Source organism: Nuphar pumila, chromosome 4 (genome assembly GCF_984573655.1).
Source record: "Nuphar pumila chromosome 4, dmNupPumi1.hap1.1, whole genome shotgun sequence".
Lineage (NCBI taxonomy): Eukaryota > Viridiplantae > Streptophyta > Magnoliopsida > Nymphaeales > Nymphaeaceae > Nuphar > Nuphar pumila.
Window position 1 is genome coordinate 143,517,067 of NC_143252.1, and position 21,717 is coordinate 143,538,783.

Here is a 21,717-nt window from a genome sequence, read left to right on the forward strand (position 1 = left end):
CAATCAAGCGCTCCCTCAATAGTCAAACCTGGCTAGCCATGTGAATGAGCCGAAAGGTGAGCCAAGCTTTAGATTGTTAAAGAGGCGCGTAAAGCTCAAGCTTCTCTCATGTGTCTAGCAAGTGAAACCTGAACTGTTCACCAGCTTTACATTGAATGAGCAATCTTAAAGAGTCCGGATTGGGTGCAATCACACGGCATAAAATTTGTGCATTAAGCAACTGATTGCCCTACATCAGGCCTTGGGTCCCACAATTGACAGGCCATGTCCCTAAGATGGAGGGTGATCAAGTGATTAATGCATAAATATTTATATCTGAACTTTTCACCATCTTAAAGCTCAGTCATCATGGGTATAATGTCGGAAAGACTAGGGATGCCCTAACTTATTAGAAATAAAGGAAAAATGCCCAAATCGTTTGTCATCACCAAATAATGAAGTCTGAGAATGACCAAAGTCATGAACTCCAATGTCTCAGCAGATAGGAGAAACGTCATATTTCACAAACTTGGTCACATACTGGATGACGTTCAAGTATACCTTTTTTTTTTAGTTTTCATTTTTTCAACAAATTTTTTTTCTAAAGAATTGACATCAAATAGTAGATTATTTTCACTTGTATATAGGGGTGTCAATGGGTTGGGTTTAACTGGACCCGTACCAAACCCTATAGGGTCAGGGTTTGGTGACAAATAAGATGGCCCAACTAGAATCCGGGTCAGACCCAAAGGGTCCGATTAATATATAGAGCCGGGTATGGTTTGTGAAATTTCATACCAGCCCAAGGCCAAACCCGAGTTCCTATTAAGATTTGTAATTTTTCAATGTAAAAATGATAAAAATACTATTTTATCAGGTAATCCTTATAGGATCCGGGTATGGTTTCACTTATGGTGGGTTTGATTAGACTCGATACTCAAATGAAGTTCAGGTCTGGTTCTACCTGGGTCTGAACCAAACCCGACCCATTGACAACCCTACTTGTATCATCTGGTGGTTGATGGAAGTAAACTAAATAAGCATTTCACTTCCATCAGCTGCTGTTAACTCAAGTGATGCAATCAAATTAAGATGAAGTAATCTGAGGATATTAAGGCAACCCATTACTTTCTAGTGTTTTTACCCATGACTTCATCTTTTTAAAATGCTGCAAGATAGTTTGCCTTTGTGTGTTAGAATTCACACTTTCCAGGACAAAGCATTCTTGTAAAAAAAAACTTTGCAGAATTTGATTGGTTCAATTGACTAGGTAACTCTTTCCAAGAAAATCAAAATAAACCATGTAAAAGTAATAATAGCCTATATCAGTTTTTTATTCATGCGGACAGAAAAAACACTCTAGAGGAGTGTAAACCCGGGCGCATCCCTGTACCCCAGTAGGGATGGCAATGGATCCAAGTAGGGGTGGCAATAGGGTCGGGTTGGCGTGTCAGCATACCTCAACCCGAACCCGACCCGTTTATTAAACGGGTCTGCTGTGGCAAACACGAACCCGACCCGTTTAATAAACGGGTAACCCGACACGACCCGCCAACCCATTTAATAAATGGGTTGGGTCGGGTAAATGGGTTTTCAGGTTGGCGGGTTGGCGGGTCGGGTTGGCGGGTTGACGGATCGGGTTGGCGGGTCGACCCACCCACCTAACCTGTTTATTAAACGGGTCAGCTGGGTTGGCATACCCCCAACCCGAACCCGACCTGTTTAATAAACGGGTTACGCGGGTCGACCTGTTTATTAAACGGGTTACGCGGGTCGACCTGTTTATTAAACGGGTTGGCTTAAGCCCAACCCGAACCCGCCTAAGAGGCGGGTTGGTGGGTCGGGTTAGCGGGTCGTGTCAGAAATTGCCACCCCTAGATCCAAGCGGGGGGTGGAGACAAGGTCTTCACCCCTGCCCCGTCTCAAAATCCGAACCTCCATCTCTGCCTCCATCCCCATTTCATGTCCTCCATCCCCGGTGCAAACTGGGATGAGGTGGGGTGGAGCCCCATTTCCCCTCGGTCTAGTGTCATCCTTTAGAAGGATTGGGGATGGGATGAGAAGGGGCAAGGCGGGGATCGAGACAGGGACAGGGCAGGGCGGGGGAAAGCATAAGTTCATCCCCGCCTCCATCCCGGCACGGGGATGAATTTTAACCTTCATCCCCGTTTCATGCCCTTCATCCCAAGTCCAAACAGGGTGAGGCGGGGCAAGGTGGGGGAAAGCATAAGTCCATCCCTGCCTCCATCCCGGGGATGAATTTTAACCTTCGTCCCCATTTCATGCCCTTCATCCCAAGTCCAAACAGGGCGAGGCAGGGCGGGGGAAAGCATAAGTCCATCCCCACCTCCATCCCGGCACGGGGATGAATTTTAACCTTCTTCCCCATTTCATGCCCTTCATCCCAAGTCCAAACAGGGCGAAGCGGGGCAGGGTTCCGCTTTCCCCGGGTCCACTGCCATCCCTAGACCCCGGGGAGCCACCAGCTTGGGCGTATGCAACGGGGGTAACACCCGTGGGAATCGAACCCGACTGCCCGTACGACAGCCGAGACCAGCCGTTCCAACTACGCTAACCCCTCGGGTGTAATAGCCTATTTCAGTTGAATAATCAAATTTGTACTTTGTTTTGATTGGTCGCCTTCACTGGATAAGAATAACAGAGAAAAGGAACATCTTTAGTTGTGAGTATGATTTCATCTCCCTAAGCTATATCACAGGGACATAGACATTTTTTCTGCGTGTCCCTCGTGACACGGCGGAACACCACTCGGTCATATGCTGACTTGGACATCGGCATTTAAGGTATTACTTTAATATTTTTAAATAATTTTTTATTATATTGTAAATTTATTTCAATACAAACTATTTTTAGTGTTAAAATATTCAAAAAAAAAAATTTTGATTAAAAAATTAAATAATTCTATAGGGTTTGGTCCAGGTCGGGTCCAGGTAAACCAGACCTGTTAACAGCCCTAATCCAGGTACAACAAAGGATAGAGGATCCTACTTTGCCTTTTGAAATTCCAACAAAACACATGAAGCATTTTGCCTTGGGTAGTTAATGGTGATTATCACTTAATCATTGTCTTTTAGAATAGCTATTAAAATATGAGAAGTAGAGTGTGAACTAAGCTTCTTCTTTTTTGCAAAGCCGACTCTGCAGATGCATTTCAACATGGTTCATTTGTTAAGAATCGATTGTTGGATAATGCTTTTTAGACAAAAAATCATGATTTTTGGATGCTTAAATATTTACAAAATTTTTGAACAGTCAATTTTTAAGCCTTAAAAATCTTGCTTATTTAAAAAAAAGGCATGCAGATCACATGGTTCTTTTAAAACCAGGCATGTGTGGATCACATTGGTAGAGTGTCAGAATAATGGGAAGAAAAAAAATTATGAAAATTTTAGGTTCATATTCTAATGAGTATGAAAAACAATGGAGGAGGCAAACTCTTTTTTTTTTTAAAGAAAATAGTGAGGCAATCTCACAACTTTATTTTTTTCTTACCTTTAATAAACTTTCTCAGGGCGTTCAATGATTGATGGAAGTTGGGCCCACAGTGAGTAGGTTAGTACATCAACGACCCCTTATACGAATCAACCTAAGCATGATGTATACATGACATCATCATAGATTCTGGTTCTCAAATTTGAGTGCGTACGTGGCCGGTTTAAGGCCGCATGGTACAGGATGCCGTTGTTGGGGAGTCCACATCCGCTTGGGGGTACCATCTATCCTTTTCCCATGACCTACTGACCTTTAACTAAGTGCCTGTTTGGGTTTATGCATTTGATGTTTCCAAGGCAAAATCTTGGTCAAACGCCCATGGGTTTATGCATTTGGGACGGGAAGTGAGGTTCTTTCTCCGTTATATTTACACTAAACGATGGATTTGACAGCTACCACCTGGCAAAGCACCTGCCGCTTCCTCAAAGGCATAAATGCCCATCCCACCCGCTAATCCCAAACAGGCTCTCTCTCTTTCTCTCTCTATATATAAAATGTTGCGTACCATGATTCCATACGGTGGTACAAACTCTTATTTGTATGGATCTAACCATGATAGATCCAACCATACTTATGTGTTTTAGCATTTTTATCATGTGTAAAATATCATAAAATCATACTTCTAAGATAACAAAAAACAACACTCACAATTCATGACAATAAGGATAATTTAAAAATGGCGTATAACATCATGTTCCAGTTAACTTTAACATATGAAAATGGAAAATAGAACATGTTAAACATGAAAAGAGGTTAGATTATATATTTATATATATATATAATTTTATGTATTAAAGTTGACTAAAATATGATGTTTTATACTATTTTTAAATCACCTTTATTTTCATGAATTGTAAGTAATTATTTTTTCACTACATCAAAAATAAATCTTACGATGCATTAGACATGATAAACCCATATGAAATAGTAAATAAACTATGTTAAACACATATATACAATTAGATTGACCGTTAGGTGGATAGATCAATACAAACAAGAGTGTGTACCACCTTGTGGTATCATGGTATATATATATATATATATGTGTGTGTGTGTATGTGTGTGTGTGTGTGTGAGAGAGAGAGAGAATGAAAATTGTGATGCACCTTTTTCTTGTTAGGATCCTCCTAAAATCATAGTTTTAGGTGTTTCATGTTAGATGTGTTTATCATTGTTTATTCAATAGAAAACATGTTTTTGATTAAGCATTTTATGCTAAGATGTGTATTTTAAAGAGGTAAAAAAATCAATGGTTTATATTGTACTAAAATTTGATGATAAAATATTTATATTTTTACATAGAATTAATTTGAAACAAAGTTTGATTTTTAATAAAAAACAATGATAAAACACATCTAATAGTTCAAATCTAGAATAAAACACCTAAAACTTATTTTTGAAGGGTCCTAAGGTGATCTAATGAAAAAGGGGCAGCAAAATCCACATATATAGTAGGCATTAGCTGCCTAGCACCAGGTTACCGGGCTTTTGAATGTTTTTTTTTATTTTTTCCTCAAAAAAATAACGATAAATACACCTAATAGTTCAAATCTAGCATAAAACACCTAAAACTGCTATTTTTGAAGGGTCCTAACGTGATCTAATTAAAAAGGGGCAGCAATATATATATATATATATATATATATATATATATATATATATATATATATATATATATATATATATATATATATATATATATATAGTAAGTGTTAGCTGCCTACCACCAGCTTACTGGGCTTTTAAAGGTTTTCTTTTGTCATGTTTTCCTCTAATATAACTGTTCACATGTGTTCTAAATGGTTGATTTTATAGGATCGACTCGTGTATCGTCTGATTCCCATGCACAAGTGTTTTTTTATAACATTTAAAAATTGATGGTCCAAAATTTTTATAAATATTTAAAGCTTATAAATATATGTTTTTTATAAAAAAAACATAACCGGACGACATTCATTGCTCAAAAAGCAGTCGCAAAGTGAAGCATCATCCAAGTATTTTTTTCTTGCAAATCGAAAATGCTTTTTCACTCGTGGTGCCGGCTAGTGGTAGGATGCTACCACTTGTCTTATATATATTAGGGGACCCATACCAAACCCTATAGATTCTAAGTATAATGATAAATAAGAAGACCCAGGTCCAAACCTGAAGGTCCGATTAATACATGGAGCCAGGTATATTTTGTGAAATTTTATACCAGACCCGGGCTGGACCCGAGTTTCGATTAAGACCCATAATTTTTTAATGTAAAAATAATAAAAAATATTATTTTACTGGCTATGGACCGAGTTTGGTTCATGCAGTTCTTATCGGTTCCGGGTATGGTTTCTCTTATAGTGGGTCCGATTAGACTCAAGTTCGGACCCGATACCATACTCAAAAATCGGGGCCAGGTCTGATTTCACCTGAGTCCCAATCAAACCCGACCCATTGACACCCATAATATATATATATATATATATATATATATATATATATATATATATATATATATATATATATATATATATATATATATATATATGAGAGAGAGAGAGAGGCGTACTAAGAGATTTGGTGGATTTCTATTATGGAACCAATTTTCACTAGTACAGGCTAATGTATCACGTCGTCATCGATATGCCTTTCAACATAGTGCTTCTTTTTATTTGTTATTTTATTTTATTTTTTAAACTTTGGTTGTTTCCTATGGGCAAACTGGGGGTTGGACCTTGTGGAGATTCCATTATGATAGTGCCAGTTTACCATCCAGGATCTGGGTTTCTCATTTGTCCCCAAGTTCAACATTTTGTATGTTGGACACTCTCAGCATTGACGATTAGTGGCCTGCTCCTTCAATTATTTCTACAATTCATGTTTTGCATAATATATATCTTTAATATTCAACGACTCCTTTGAAAAGAATAATAAAGAATGTTTAGCTCCACAACCTCATAGGAAATCAATTTTGGTTATGTAAGATAATAACATGTGGCGGTACACTTTTGTGTGTATATCCAACCACTAAAAGTTGGATCTAAACGCATAAAAGATGTGTTTTAGCATGATTTAATTACCATGCTAGTAGATTTAATCATCTCTAAGATAGTAAAATATCAAGGGCTCACGATTCATGAAGAAGAAGGTTTAAAAATGGCCTAAAGCATCATGTTCTACCACTGGGGGCTCAGCTTGTTTGGTAGGAGCTGTTAGTGCACGTCACCCTGTGTTGGGATTTTGCAAGTTCAAATCCCAATGGGTATGATGTGTATTGGTGGGGGTAAGCCTAACCCCAGCTTGCCTATCAAAAAAAATAGTAAGTAGATCATGATAAACATTACCATGATGCACAAGGTAAGTTTTTTGCTTTTCAGTATCAAAGAAAATATATATATATATATATATATATGGTTAATTTAACATTAAATTAGTTGTGTTTAACATTATATAAATTCAATCATACTAAAATACCTTAAAAAGTGATAATTTTAAAAACTATATGATTGCTTTTTAATGTAAAAACTTAAATTTAATGAATTCATAAAGTATGTTTGACTTTTTAATTCCCTTCAAGTTCAAAAGACATGCAGTGCCCAAGAAGTAGTGATACATCATTTAAATTATGATTCTTTTAAAGGTATTTTAATCATTTTTATAAAGTTGAATATACCTAATGTTAACTAGAACTAGTTTAATGTTAGATATATATATATATATATATATATATATATATATATATATATATATATATATATATATATATATATATATATATATATATATATATAGTAATGACTAGGTGCTAAATGAGTTTTTCAAGTCTTTTTCATTTTATTTTAAAATTTTAACTGTACAATTGTGATCTATGTACGTGCTTTTATAGGGATCAGCTCTTGAAGTGTGTTCGATTCCGATACATGGGTGAGGTTTTATAAGGTTCAAAAAATCAACGATTCAAAATCTTTATAATTTTTCAAGGCTCCAAATATTAGTTTTTCATCCAAAACACATGATCCATGTGTGGATTCTTCATAAATCGACTATGCCCAACACATTTATGGAGTCAGAACCGTGAAAAAACATGAGAAGGGCAAAAAAACCTATTCGGCACATATCCATTTCACACCTACCAATTTCTCTATATTAATAATGGGTAGGTGAGAAATGATCAGTGCTAAATGATACATGCTAAATGAGTTTTTCAAAGTTTTTTCTTTTTCTTTTTAAATTTTGACTGTACAAATGTGATTTATGTACTTGATTTTATAGGAATCAGCTCGTGAATTGTTCAATTTCGACCCATGGAAGGGTTTTTATAAGGTTCAACAAATCAATGGCCTAAAATCTTTGTAAATTTTTAAGACTCCAAATATCATTTTTTCATCAAAAACACATGATCCAAGTGCGGATTCCTCGTAAATCGACCATGCCTAACACATTTATGGAGTTGAAACTTCAAAAAAACACCAAAAAGGCAGAAAAATCCATTTAGCATGTATCATTTAGACACTATCATTTCACACATACCCGTTACTTCTATAGATAAATGGGTAGGTGCAAAATTGATACGTGCTCAATGAGTTTTTCAAGGGTTTTTCATTTTATTTTTTATATTCTAACTGTACATATGTGATCTATATATATATTCTTTATATATATATATATAAGGTAAGTGAAATATATTTACCAACCAAATATGTTTACTTGTATAAACCAAAATTTTCATAGATTTTTTTACCTTTTCATAAATATTCAAGTATAAAAAATCACATTTCTTGATCTTATTACGATGATCCAACAATCGATTCCTAGCAAATGGACCATGTTGAATGCATCTACAGGGTTAGATTTGCAAAAAAACCTATGAAAATATTTTATTCATACCAACAAACACATTTGGTTGGTAAACATATTCTAGTTTATATATATATATATATATATATATATATATATATATATATATATATAGAGAGAGAGAGAGAGAGAGAGAGAGAGAGAGAGAGAGAGAGAGAGAGAGAGAGAGAGAGAGAGAGAGAAATGTGTAGCTTTCAAACTATTTGTCTCAGACCCTCCCTGATAGGGGTGCACAACGGGCTGGGCGGCCCGATGGGCCAAGCTGACCCAACCTGCCATGGGCCGGGTTTGGGCCATGATTTTAGGTCCAGGCCCGTTAAGTATCGGGCTGAAACCCAGCCAGTTACATGCGTGGGTGGGGGCCTGATGGGCCTGAGTTATTTATTAATTTTTTTGATAATATTTTTAAAAAAAAATAAACTATTACATAGTAACTTGGATAATTATTACTATTTACCTAATTAGTTGCAAGTGAACTTACTATTTGTTAATTATTACTATTTATCTAATTAGTTGCACTAATTAAGAATTAGTTTTTCGTGTTGTATCATGAAAATAAATAGAAGTAAATGGGTTTGGGCCGGGTCATGGGCTTATCTTCAAACCCGAGCCCATTAAAAACCAGGTCAAAACCGAGCCTGTTAGTAAACAGGCCGGGCCGGCCCGATGCCCACCCCTACTCCCAGACCCCTTTAAAAAGAATACTTGTAGGCTTGTTTTGTTTAATCCAAACCTTCGGATAGAATCAATTTAACACGAATACTTGATTTTTAGTTAACCAAGTTTTTAGTATAGTATGAATAGTTGATTTTTTGTTCAGTTAAAACATGGAAAAATATTTAAACTAATATATATTTTCTACTAAATAAAACATTTATAGGTTTAGATTAAACAAAAAATGCATGCATGTTTTTTAAAGGGGTCTGAGAGATCATTGGTCTGGACGATACACATTACTATATAGTCATGAGTATCTCTTAAACAATGTGTTTTGGACCGCCCTAGACGCTTCTTAAAAAACAAACCATTAGCTAGAAATTGACTGTCCGATTATGTTTTTCTTAGGAAAAAAAGATTTTTTGGATGTTTGAATATTTACTAAAATTTTATGTCGTTGATTTTCAAGTCTTAAAAGGTTCTATTTATGCATCATAAATGGTTGATAAAAAAGCTGGCCCCTATAAAACCAAACAAATATAGATCACATTCATATGGTGAAATTTAAAAATAGAAGACAAAAAAAGTCATGAAAATCTTGGTTCACATAATCGGATGCAGGCATGGTGTTGATTTTTTTCACTGCTGAATTCGATGGATATCTTAATTTGATGGATATCCGAAACCGTTTACATATAAAAAAAAAAACAGGTTTTAGGGATAAGTTTTTTCACATCTGAATTCAAATAAATTTAACTAACATCCAAATAATCGAATATGGTATTGGCCACATCCGATCCTAATCCGAACTGTTTACAACCCTAGCATGTATCAACTCCTAATTTCCCCTTGAGAATGCCTCAAATTCTCTTTTTATAGATGAGAATTTGAGAAGACTTGAAATGGTTATTTTTTGAGACTTAAAGTGGCCAGACCAGTACATGAAATGCAATATAGTTCATGTCAGGTTCAGTATTACCCACAGGGTCCTGTGCCAAGCTGAAGGCCCAGGTTCGAATCCCTTCTGCCACATGAGACTTAAGAGATATCTGCTAGGGGTCTCTGCCTTACCCCAGCTTGCCTTTCAAAAACAAAAGAAAGTGAATGGGACAAGTAATTGGGGATCAAATGTAACACCACAGAAATCCTCAGACTTAATGCTAATGCACTTTTATGTTTTATATGTTAAATACAAGCGTGAGTAAGGGTGAACACCGGGCTGGGTAGCCTGTGGGCTGTTGGGTACCCGGCCCGTTTTGGGTCGGGCTCGGGCTGCATTTTGTAGCCTGGGCCTGACTTAAGCCCAATTATAATTGTGTCTGGCCGGGATGGGGGCCCTAATTGGGCCGGCCCCATGTCTACCCTTAGGTGTGACCTATGTCTATTGTAAATATAAAAAATCACCATCAAACACCCTTTAGGCTCTGTTTGGAAACTGAAAGTCAGAGGGAGCTTATGCATTTGAAAAAGTGGCAGCTGCCACAAAGAGGAGGTGGTAGTTACCAAATCTAAAATTGAGCACCACACTCATCTCGAGAAATGCCGAGATGGATGGCTATCAAGTAGGTCACTGCATGCCCACCATGCAGCGACGCTGCATATAACTTAAAGTCTATAACTCTATATGCATTATGACAGTAACTGCTCACATTACCTAATTCTTGGGGCCGGACCAGAAAGACCCAAGAATCTAAGATCCGACCCAGATTGAGATATGGACTGCCCTTGTGTGACAATATGGGTCGGATTCAGGAAGGGAATTTTATAAATTTTGGTTGTCCCGGGTTTGAATCAATCCGACTCCCCAATGTATTTTGGGATCCGAAATCCGAACGGTTTACATCCCTACCCACTTGCACCCAACCCGCATCAGATCTCTTCTTATTGGATTTGGTAATTCCCTATCACCTTTTCAGCATCCATGTCTACAATAACAGGTTAAACAAGGAACAACATCTGGATTTGGATGCAGATTGTCATGAGTCGGATGAATCGGTCCGTTTTACATTGAAAAGTTGGATCGAATCGGGTCAGAACCATAAAAAACTCAGAATTTTGTCTACCTGAATCCGGTCCATTTGCATCCCTTGGTTCTTACTTCTTTAGCGCACACAATCTCAAAGAGTGACCGCCTATTTCTATATGAATTCAAATCTCCTTCCCACCATCTTCCGGCTGCCCGTAAGGAATCCATTTGCATTGCTGAGGGTCAATTGCACCCATTTCTGCCATATTTTGGACGAAAGTAGAGTGCCTGGCACAACCCAGAATGCGTTTCCCAAATTCGATCTATTCGAAACCAACAGTAGACTCAAAGAGCTCATCAGATCAAGGGGTCTTCAGGATGCACGCCAATTGTTCGACGATATGCCTCAGAGAGATGAATTCTCCTGGACGACCATCATTGGTGGTTATGTCAATGGGGTTTTGTCAAATGAGGCCCTCGTGTTGTTCTCCAGGATGAGATTAGAAGGCTACTTGAGAATTGACCAGTTCGTCATCAGTTTGGTGCTCAAGGCTTGCGCCAACTTGTCTGAAATGCCGACAGGAGAGGGCCTTCATGGGTACTCTGTGAAGACTGGTTTTGTGAAATCTGTTTTTGTTGGGAGCTCTCTTGTGGATTTGTACATGAAGGGGTGTAGTATCTTGAATGGTTGCAAAATGTTTGACGAAATGCCTGAAAGGAATGCGGTTACATGGACTGCTGTTATGACCGGTTTAGTGCAAGCGGGTCACAGCAAGATGGCAATTGTTTATTTCAGTGAGATGCTCAAGGCTCATGTCACGGTCGATTCGTTTGCGTTTTCTATGGCTTTGAAAGCTTGTGCTGGTTTTGATGGTCTGAGGATTGGGAAGGAAATCCATGCACAAACTATTCTGTTGGGTTTTGATTCGAATTCATTTGTGGCAAATGCACTTGCATCTATGTATCAGAAACGTGGGAGATTGAATGATGCATTTTGTTTGTTTAGAGCAATGCGCATGCGAGATGTGGTTTCATGGACAACAATGATTGCTGCATGTGTTAAGGAGGGTTATGCAGAAGACGCACTGCAAATGTTTGTTCAGATGCAGAATATGAATGTTGTTCCCAATGAATTCACCTATGCTGCATTTGTCTCTGCTTGTTCTAGTCTTGCAGCAATAGGGCTGGGTAAACAATTGCATGCTCATGTTATATGTTGTGGATACATGGATTCAATGTCACTTTGGAATGCATTAGTGACCATGTATTCAAACTGTGGTTACATATCTGCTGCTTCAATAGTGTTTGATCAGATGAGTAAAAGAGATGTGGTTTCGTGGACTGCCATGATTGCAGGGTATTGCCAGGAGGGTCATGTCGGAGAAGCTTTTGAAGTTCTTTCATGTATGAGAAGGACAGGATGCAAGGCAAATGAATTCACATTATCCAGCTTATTGAGTGTTTCAGCTTGCATGGCAATGCTTGAACAGGGGAAACAGGTCCATGCTCTGGTTTACTCTAGCGGCTTAGAGTGGGATCCAATGATAACAAGTTCTTTAATTAATATGTATTCCAAATGTGGAAGCATGCAAGATGCTGCACAGGTGTTCTTCAAGAGTAGAGTAGAGGATTTAGTATCTTGGACTGCCATGATCATTGGCTATGCTGAACATGGTTACAGCAAAGAGGCAATCAATGTTTTTAAGCAAATGCTGCTGGTGGGTTTGAAACCAGATCATGTGACTTTCATTGGGGTTCTTGTGGCATGTAGTCATGCTGGTCTTGTTGATCAAGGCTTCCATTACTTTGATTGTATGAGTAAAGTTCACCATATTGAGCCCCAGAGGGAACACTATGGCTGCATGATTGATCTCCTTTGCCGGGCTGGGCGTTTGGATGAAGCAGAAAGTATGATCAAGAACATGCCGTTTAAAGTAGATGATGTTGTTTTGTCGACTTTGCTTCGTGCTTGTATGGTTCATGGCAACATAGAGTGTGGAAAACTTACAGCAGAACACATCCTTGAATTGCGGCCAGCTTGTGCTGGCACCCACATCACCCTGTCAAATATTTATGCAGCTGGTGGGAAGTGGAAGGATTCAGCAGAAGTAAGAAAGGCATTGAAGGAAAAGGGAGTTAAGAAGGAGCCTGGATGGTCTTGGATTATGGTCAAAGAAAGGATTTCCACATTTATGGCTGGTGATAGATCACATCCAGAAGTTGATGAAATATATGTCATGTTGGAATTTCTGGATTCAAGAACAACGGCAGTTCTAGATGAACTGGTGGAAAATGGTTCTGATTCTTGAACAGTTTTTCACAGTGAAATTTGCATGCTTAGAATTGTGTTGTGCATATTTGAAGAATGAGGTTGCAAAATGCAATGACATGTGACACTAAAGCTTGCAGCAATAACGATCAATTGCTAATGAAGAATCATGGCATTTGCTGCTGATTTGTATTGATTGTCAAATTAGAACCAGCAGCTCTTGAGCAAGAATGATGAGGAAGTGGAAACTCTGATGTACTAGGAAGACTTCATCTCCCTCTTTTGCGAAGATAATGAAGGATGAGATTGAACCTCTCTGAATTCCCATAAAAGCTTATATTGGTCGCATGTGTTTGGTGGAAAACTAAATCCTGAGCTTCTGAGTGTAAAAATGTGAAAAAAATATGGTCCAATGTAAAGCTCTGAAGGTTGGTATTGCTTGGCAGCCTTTGTCTATGATATCTAATCTCTTACAGGTGCAGCTATATGAAACATCTTTCTTTTTTAAATTATACAGACAAAAAGCAATATACAGCTACAGAAAAGAGGAGAGCAAAGAGAACTCACACAACAGCTGCAAGGCAACACCCAGTCAACAGTGACCATTACAAAACACAGTAACAAGATCATGAACTCCACAATTTAGCTACCAACCAGCTTGAGTCTAAATATCGCCAGTAGGTCTGCATCTTGGAGGCCCTCTTGAATGTGAAGGTGGATGGCCTTGGCAGGGGTGGTCTGGTACTCTGGATGTATAAACTCAGGTGACTTTGGAAGCTATCCTCCATTACTCTAGTGATTGTTATTTGCTGTGGCAATTTTATTCACTCACTGGAAATTTTAAATTTATCATATTGTTTAAGAAGGTTAAGATATTTCCTTGAAAGCCTGATAAATAAGATATCGTCTTCATTCTTCTATTGTTGTTTTATGTTCTCTTACTTCAGCCTTCTACTCTTCAACCTCTTTATATTCAAACTCATGAGGGGCTGAATAGTGTTCATTTTTATCATAAACATATTAGGAGATCCAATCTCACAAGTCATGAATTGCATTACAATTTCTGAGCTCATGAACTGATGTTGCTCCTTTCTTTTTTGTGTCAAATTTTCTTGCATAGTTGTATGTGTCACAGGCCTACTTCTTTAATAGGCTAGTGCGGCGCGACAGTCCTTCTTTACCGCCACAAGCCTTTCGGTCGTTCACTTGCCGCTACGGAAGCTTTGATAACTAAGAGAACAAGAGAGCAAAATAATAGAGAGAGAAATCACAATCACTTGAAAGCAATCACAACGAGGATGAACAAAAGAAAGCTCTTCACATTTGCATTCATTCACATTTTTGCTTGAGGGCACGTTACAATTCAGATATACAAGCTAACCCTTTAAGGTATTGATCAACCTGAACCAAAGTATATGGATAGCTCGGAGAAAGTTATAAGTGACTCGATACTTTACATCAAGACTCAACCAAAGCAAAATAGACTCTAGACACAACTGTACAAAGTAAGTCACAGGGGAACAGGCTCCCCCCTTCAAGTGCCCTCGGGGCCATCTGCTTCGTCGTAGGCCTTGACTTCGGCCAGATAGCAACTCTTCATCCGGAATGTTGGCTCCCACGTCGGTTTCGTTGTCTCCTCCTACTATACCAGATACTTCTTTGCTTCACCCAAGTAATTGACCTTGTGACGAAGGATCTTGCTGAAACGCTTCCCGACCTGTTGTGCTATCGAGGCCCTCTGCAAGATAGGAGCACATTGTGACACACTCCATTCTAGATGCCCCTCGTCTGTATGGAATGGTTTCAGGTTGCACACGTGGAACACCGGGCATACCTTGAAGTTTGGGGACAGGTCCAGCTTGTACGCTAGGTTGCTCACTTTCTTGGTGATGGTGAATGATCCCTCATACTTCCTGATTAGTCTACGGTGTCATCCATGGAAGATGTTTGTACGATGCGGGTAAAGTTTCATCAATGCCTGGTCTCTAACACAGAACCCAGCAGGACGACGGTGCTTGTTCGCCCATTTCTTCATCCTTTTGCCTGCTTTGTGCAGAAACGCCTTCGCCAGCTCGGCTTGATCGTATCAATCTTGAACAAACTGATAGGCAAAGGATGACCTTCTCTTCTTGTCTAGTTGTCTGTGTAGCTTCTTCAATTCAGTCGGCTCCATGCGATAAGGGACCATGGCAGAGGGCTTTGCTTCAATGGTCAACTCTAACTTATGATCGACTTCGCGTCTCTGCAACATATGCTTCGTTGGTTTCGGAGGCATCACTCCCTGAAACTCAACCAATCGTGGGGTAAGGGTTGGTGATATTGTTGTTTTCATCTTTCCTTCTTCGGTGCACACAGTGCCTAGGAATGTTTGATCTCCCCGTTTGACATCTTTCTTCAATTTCATAGCAGATAGCATTGAAGACTTACCTCCAAGAGTAAGACACTGCACCGTGTGTGAAAAGTTTGGCCCCATGATTATCAACGAGTTAAACTTCGACAACATCATCATATTATGACTACGAAGAAACTACATGCCCAAAATCATTCTGAAGTCGTTTAGTGGCATCACTGAGAAGTTGGCTTTGCCAGCCTAACTCCCAATTTGGATAGCCACATCCTTTGCTTCAATGATGATTGACTTGGCCTCAAAGTTCACTGTCCTGATGATCATCTCCTTTGGCCTAGGTTTCAAGTTCAACCGCTCTACCTCTTTTTGTGAGACGAAGTTATGCGTAGCTCTAGAGTCTACTATTATCGTAGTAGACTTCCCATTTGCAATGACTTTCAGATACATGACCTCTTTGCTAACAGACATGTTCTCGACTGCGCAACTTTTAACTGTGTTTATCGTCTGCATGACTCTCATCCTTGGTTGCACGACCTCGGTGTCACTACTCTCCCCTACACTGCATTGGCATGTCTATCATCCTTCATGAGGTGCTTTGGACATTACTTGGCGATATATCTATTGCCACAGAATCAACAAATCACAATCGACCCTTTGTTACCGTTATTATTGTGCTTTCTATAATTTTGCCTCTTGTCAGAATGGTCCTGGGTCGACGTCTCATCTTTATTGTCGCGTCGATCCTCCTTCTTGCCTCTGTGGTTCAACTTCTTCCTAGCCTTAGTCGATAGAGCAAAGGACTTACGTTGTGTATCCACTAGTCGCTCGGTCGTCACATACACATATTTCAAAGTCTCAAAATTGCTTATTTTCACTTCGGAGTGTGCCCAAGGTTATAGTCTTTGAGTCTGTCTTCATCCGACATATTGAGTACGTCTAATATGAGTTTTTGGAACGTCCTGATGTAGTCTATCAAGGCTCCAGTGTGCTTGAGTTCTGCCACCATTCGATAAGCTTGACGTTGTACATTTCTTGGCATAAAGTAGTTTCGTAGCTCAATTTTGAAGGCTTCAAAGGTATCAATCATGCAATGGTCTCTTTCCATATCGCTACACTTTCGTCTTCACCAGGCTATAGTATCTCCGTCAAATAGAGATGTTGACGCCTTCATCCTGAGGTCTTCAGTCAATACATTCTGAATATCCAAGTAGTCTTTCACCTAAAATAAAAAGTTTTCTATGACCTTGTTATTTTTGGAATCATTGAATTTAGCTAGTCTCCGCACATATATCTTTGATGGTCTATCGTCATTTCTGTCTTTGATGGTAACTGTCCGCTGCAGAGTGTGATTCTTCAACTGAAGCTCCTCAACTTAAGTTTGCAAGTTGGTCACTGCCGTAGTCATTGAAGTAACCTGTCTCATCAGCATGTTTACCTGATCTTGTAGGCTTGTCACCTCGTTGTCTAGTCCTTCGAATGACTCGACTGTACATGAAATCGCTTTTTCGTGCGAAGTCACATCAGCCACCAGTCTGTTGACGATCATGAGCATCTGCTCATGGTCCCGAGGTGAACCCATCTCATTGGTTTTGGCAACTGCCTTTCTTTTGGTGTTTCGTAAGTTTTATCTGATACCACAAATCATGGTTTGTCGGTGCGTATCTCGACACCGACTTTTGAGTCCTTTATTCAACTCGAGAATGAGCTTTGATACCATTTGTCATGGGCCTACTTTTTTTAATAGGCCAGTGTGGCAGGACGGTCCTTACCGTCATAAGCCTTTCGGTCGCTCACTTGCCGCAACGAAAGTTTTGATAATTGAGAGTACAAGAGAGCGAAAGAATAGAAAGGGAGAGACATCACAATCACTCAAAAGCAATCGCGAGGGTGAACAAAGGAAAGTTTTTTGCATTTGCATTCATTCATATTTTTGCCCGAGAGCGCGTTGCAGTTTTGATCCATGAGCTAACCCTTATCAACCTGAACCAAAGTACATGACTGGCCCAAAAAAATTACAAGTACAAGTTACTGGACAAAGGCTCAACCAAAGCAAAACATACTCTAAACACAATTGTATAAAGTAGATCAGGGAAAATTGTGAATCTTATTCATTTAACGTGCAAACCATCTTATATAAATCTCCTTGAATGTGACTAATCAAACAGCATTCATCGGTCCACGTTATATTGTGTTTTGCCTGAATGCACTGAAGAGACTCTGTTTTGGATTCCTACAAATAAATTCTGTTCTTAATCTCTGCTTTCGTTAGATCACTTAGAGAGATACAAAAGGATATGTCTATCCCCATTGATTCAATTATTGATGTTGAACATACATGGTTTGCAATCAATAATTATGAGGATTGTTTTTTATTCTCTGTATTGTATGCAAAGTGTAAAGCCTGATTTATACTGGTTAAATCCAATCCTTTTATACTTTTTAGATGAAGGAAAAATAAACAGCTTGAGCTTGTTATTTGAAATTTGAATCTTAATTAAACTCTTACATCGGATCTAGGTTCAGGTTAGGATTTGCCACACAAAAATTGGATTTGGTTTTGGATGCATCATAGTCCAGAGTCCAGACCATCTCGGACCCCTTTCACCCCACGGGAATCATGCTGTGATAGGCGTAGGGGTTGCGCAAGGTTAGCCATAATCACCGCGGGTGTGAATGTGGCAAACGTCCTCCATATTTTGAAACCATCGCCGCTTTATGGTGATATTGGTAAAGCCAATATAACGTATAAAAAAACACAATTTAAAAAATGTTACTACGATATTAATGTACAATAAAATGTTCTTGTAGTATCTTTATAAGTTATCTTGTATCTATATATGGGTGCGTATTATATATATATATATATTTTATTTTTATATACTTCCCATATCCCGATACATTCCGAAAAAAATATTTTTTTTTGGAAATGTAAAGATATTTTCCCTCCCTGGGATTTTCCCGCGAGATTTGCGACATTGAAGACTGATGGCTTGGGAATCTCAGCCTCGAAAACCTCCCACAGAAAGGAACGAGAAACAGAAACAGAAAAAAGGACCTGCTCTTCTTCGTCGCCTTCGTCTTTGGCAAAAGAAAGGAATGATGGCAAGAAAATTCTCACTCTGCTGTTTAGTGTCATCCGTCTTGTTGGTTGCAGCGGTGCCGGTGGGCCGCTGCGCGGATGGAGATGGCGGTAGGGCGGTGCCCTTGGAGTGCCTGCAGAAGCTGCTGCCCTGCCAGGCTTACCTCATGTCGGCGTCTGCTCCGCCGGAGTCGTGCTGCGCGCCGCTGAGGGAGGCGCTGCGGAACGACGCGAGGTGCCTCTGCCAGGTTTTCTACAGCGACCAACTGCTCAAGGGCCTCAACATCAGCCGGGCGCAGGCGCTCGAGCTGCCCAAGCGCTGCCGCTGGCAGCCCAACCTCTCCCGCTGCGACAACAACGGTATCATCCTTCCCTTATTCGCCCCTATATATATAGAGAGAGAACTGAACATATTAGGCCCTCTTTACTCATTCTGCCTTTTTAGGCCCCATAGTTTGAAGTATTTTATGATAGATCTGAATAGATGTGTTAACATGCTCGATTTGGTGGGAATCTACTCTTGGATCGTTTTTTTAGACCAAAAAAAAACTTATAAGCATTGATTTTGGATCACCTGAAAAACATGTATGCAGGTAAGATTCCGGTGATCCAAAAGCCGGTTTCCACTAAACAAACTCTATAGATCACATCTATGGTGTTAGATGTGAGAAAAAATACCCAAAACTAAGGTTTTTAAAGGTTCCTAACGGGGCAGAACGAGCTCATTATATATATATATATATATATATATATATATATATATATATATATATATATATATATATATATATATATATATATATATATATATATATATGAAAACTGAACATAGTAATGGGCTCCTCCTGCCTATCTTCTCGTTCTGCTCCCTAAAAAAATGTCATTTTTGGGTTTTTTCTCACATCTAACACCAGAGATGTGATCTATAGGTTTTGTTTAGTGGAAACCGGCTTTTGGATCACCAGAATCTGACCTTTATACAGGTTTTTCTAGTGATCTAAAATCAATGGATATGAAGGTACCAGTTTTTCCCGTCTCATACAAACATGTTTTTTCTTAGAAAAAAAATTATCCAAGATTCGATTCCCACTAAATCAAGCATGCTAAACACATCTAACGGCTCAGATCTATCATAAAATACTTCAAAACTATAGGACAGAAAAAAATGAGGCCTAACGTTGGTTCTGCCCCACTTTCTGGTTAGGCCCCTTGTAAAATCGTAGATTTTGGTGTGTGTTTTCTCACACTTAACACCATAGATGTGATCTATAGGTTTTGTTTAGTGGGGACTGCTTTTGGATCACGGAAATCTGACCTGTATACAAATTTTTTAGGGTGATAAAAAAACAATGGCTACGAAGGTATCAGTTTTTCCCAGCTCATAAAAATATTTTTTCTTCGAAAAAACATGATCCAAGGGTCAATTCTCACTAAATCTAGCATGTTAAACACATCTAATGGTTCAGATCTATCATAAAACACTTCAAACTATGGGGCCTCTCTGGGCAGAGAGAGAAAAGTCGGCTTAATATGTTCATCTCTCTCTCCCTATATATATATATATATATATATATATATATATATATATATATATATATATATATATATATATATATTAGAATATCAAAACTAAAGTGTGAAATGAGATTTGTATGGTTTTTTTCTTAAATGATCTGCTTGCTTGGTTTTGGAGTGACACTCTTAAATCATCCGATTCGGATGCATAAGTGGGATTTTTTAACGCTTTCAAATAAATGGCTCAGAATTTTTGTAAATATTCAACCATCCAAAAATCATGTTTTTCATCAAAACAACATGATCTAAAAGTTGGTTCTTAGCAAATAGGCCATGCTGAACACATCTACAGAGTCAAATTTGCAAAAGAGGCATCAGTATAAAGGGAACTGGAGAGTGGAGCTTTTTTCTAACAAAAAAGATGAAACCAAAGTTTTATTTGTGGTTCTACCTAAACAGTTTCCATGCCTCTTCATCTCTATTATTTGTTCCATGATGGTCTGAATGTACTTCATTCCTGCAGGAACATCAGCCTCTCCCCCATCTGGCCCCGGCGGTAAGTTATGTCCTATTCTTCCTTCCTCCTTTACCAGTTTAAAGTATGTTGCTTGTTTTCTGCCTAAGCTCAGCTTGCCTATAAAAAAAAAGTATGTTGCTTGTTTTGGTGTAATTTGTACTTTCTCGGCATAAAAAAGGCTACTGTATCTCATCCCATAGCAAGACTGAGTTGGTTTGGCCAACAGTGGACTGGGTTCAGAGACAAGGCTGGGGCTGCATAGGCCACATAAACCTGATCATATTCAAGTCGTCCCTTGGTGTTAGAAACTGAAACTTATTATGCAATCGCCTAATTTACAGGGCCTCCAAGCAGCCCCGCCAGTAACCCGAAGAGCTCGGCATCGAAGTTATCGCTCGTGTTCATGGACGCCTATGGTTTGGTAGCTCTCTACATCGTGTGGTTGTATCTTTCTCGTAGTCCATTTTATGACTCTTAATTTGATTGTCTTTTTAATCTAATGGATTATTTCTGGGTTTTGCCTGGATTTTTAATTGGGATACATTATGTAGGAATTTGTTAGATATTACATTTTTAGGGCTGGTAAACGAGCAGAATGAGTCAAGCTTGGCTACATCCTTGTAGCAAGTTGAGTGGAGCTCGTGATGAGCCTGAGCTTAACAAACTGAGCTCAAGTTGGCTCATCTGCAAAAAATATACATTGTTTCCAAGCTGGAAGTAACAGGATTTAAACTCTACATGTATTGAGGCGTGCTCGAACTAACTTGTTTACAAAAAAATGTTTCAAAACTGAAAGTAATAGGATTGAAACTCTAAACTTATTACTTGCAAACTGAACAGTTCAACCATTTGATATAAAAGATATGTAAAATATATTTATTAGGATGAACATATATGAGCTGATTCATGCTGAACACCTGATGTTCATGTTCAGCTTGTTCAGTCCTATTTCATGAATTTGAATAAGCTATGCTGAGTACAAGCCGAACCATGAGAGGCTAGTCTTGTTTCCCAACCTTGTTTAGAAGTGGTCATGCAGTTC

General features: G+C 38.7%; 2 protein-coding genes across 2 annotated transcripts; both read left to right on the forward strand.

The window, feature by feature from the left end:
• Positions 1 to 11,124: 11,124 nt before the first annotated feature.
• Positions 11,125 to 13,997, forward strand: LOC149841445 (Tetratricopeptide repeat (TPR)-like superfamily protein). Its single transcript, XM_090005264.1, has one exon. It carries the CDS (start codon positions 11,125 to 11,127, stop codon positions 13,255 to 13,257), a length of 2,133 nt encoding a protein of 710 aa, XP_089861390.1. The 3' UTR covers positions 13,258 to 13,997.
• Positions 13,998 to 18,663: 4,666 nt separating this feature from the next.
• On the forward strand, positions 18,664 to 21,153 carry LOC149841446 (non-specific lipid transfer protein GPI-anchored 9-like). Its single transcript, XM_090005265.1, has 3 exons — positions 18,664 to 19,003; positions 20,682 to 20,714; positions 21,017 to 21,153. The coding sequence occupies exons 1-3, from the start codon at positions 18,664 to 18,666 to the stop codon at positions 21,151 to 21,153; spliced, it is 510 nt and encodes a 169-aa protein (XP_089861391.1).
• Positions 21,154 to 21,717: the final 564 nt, after the last annotated feature.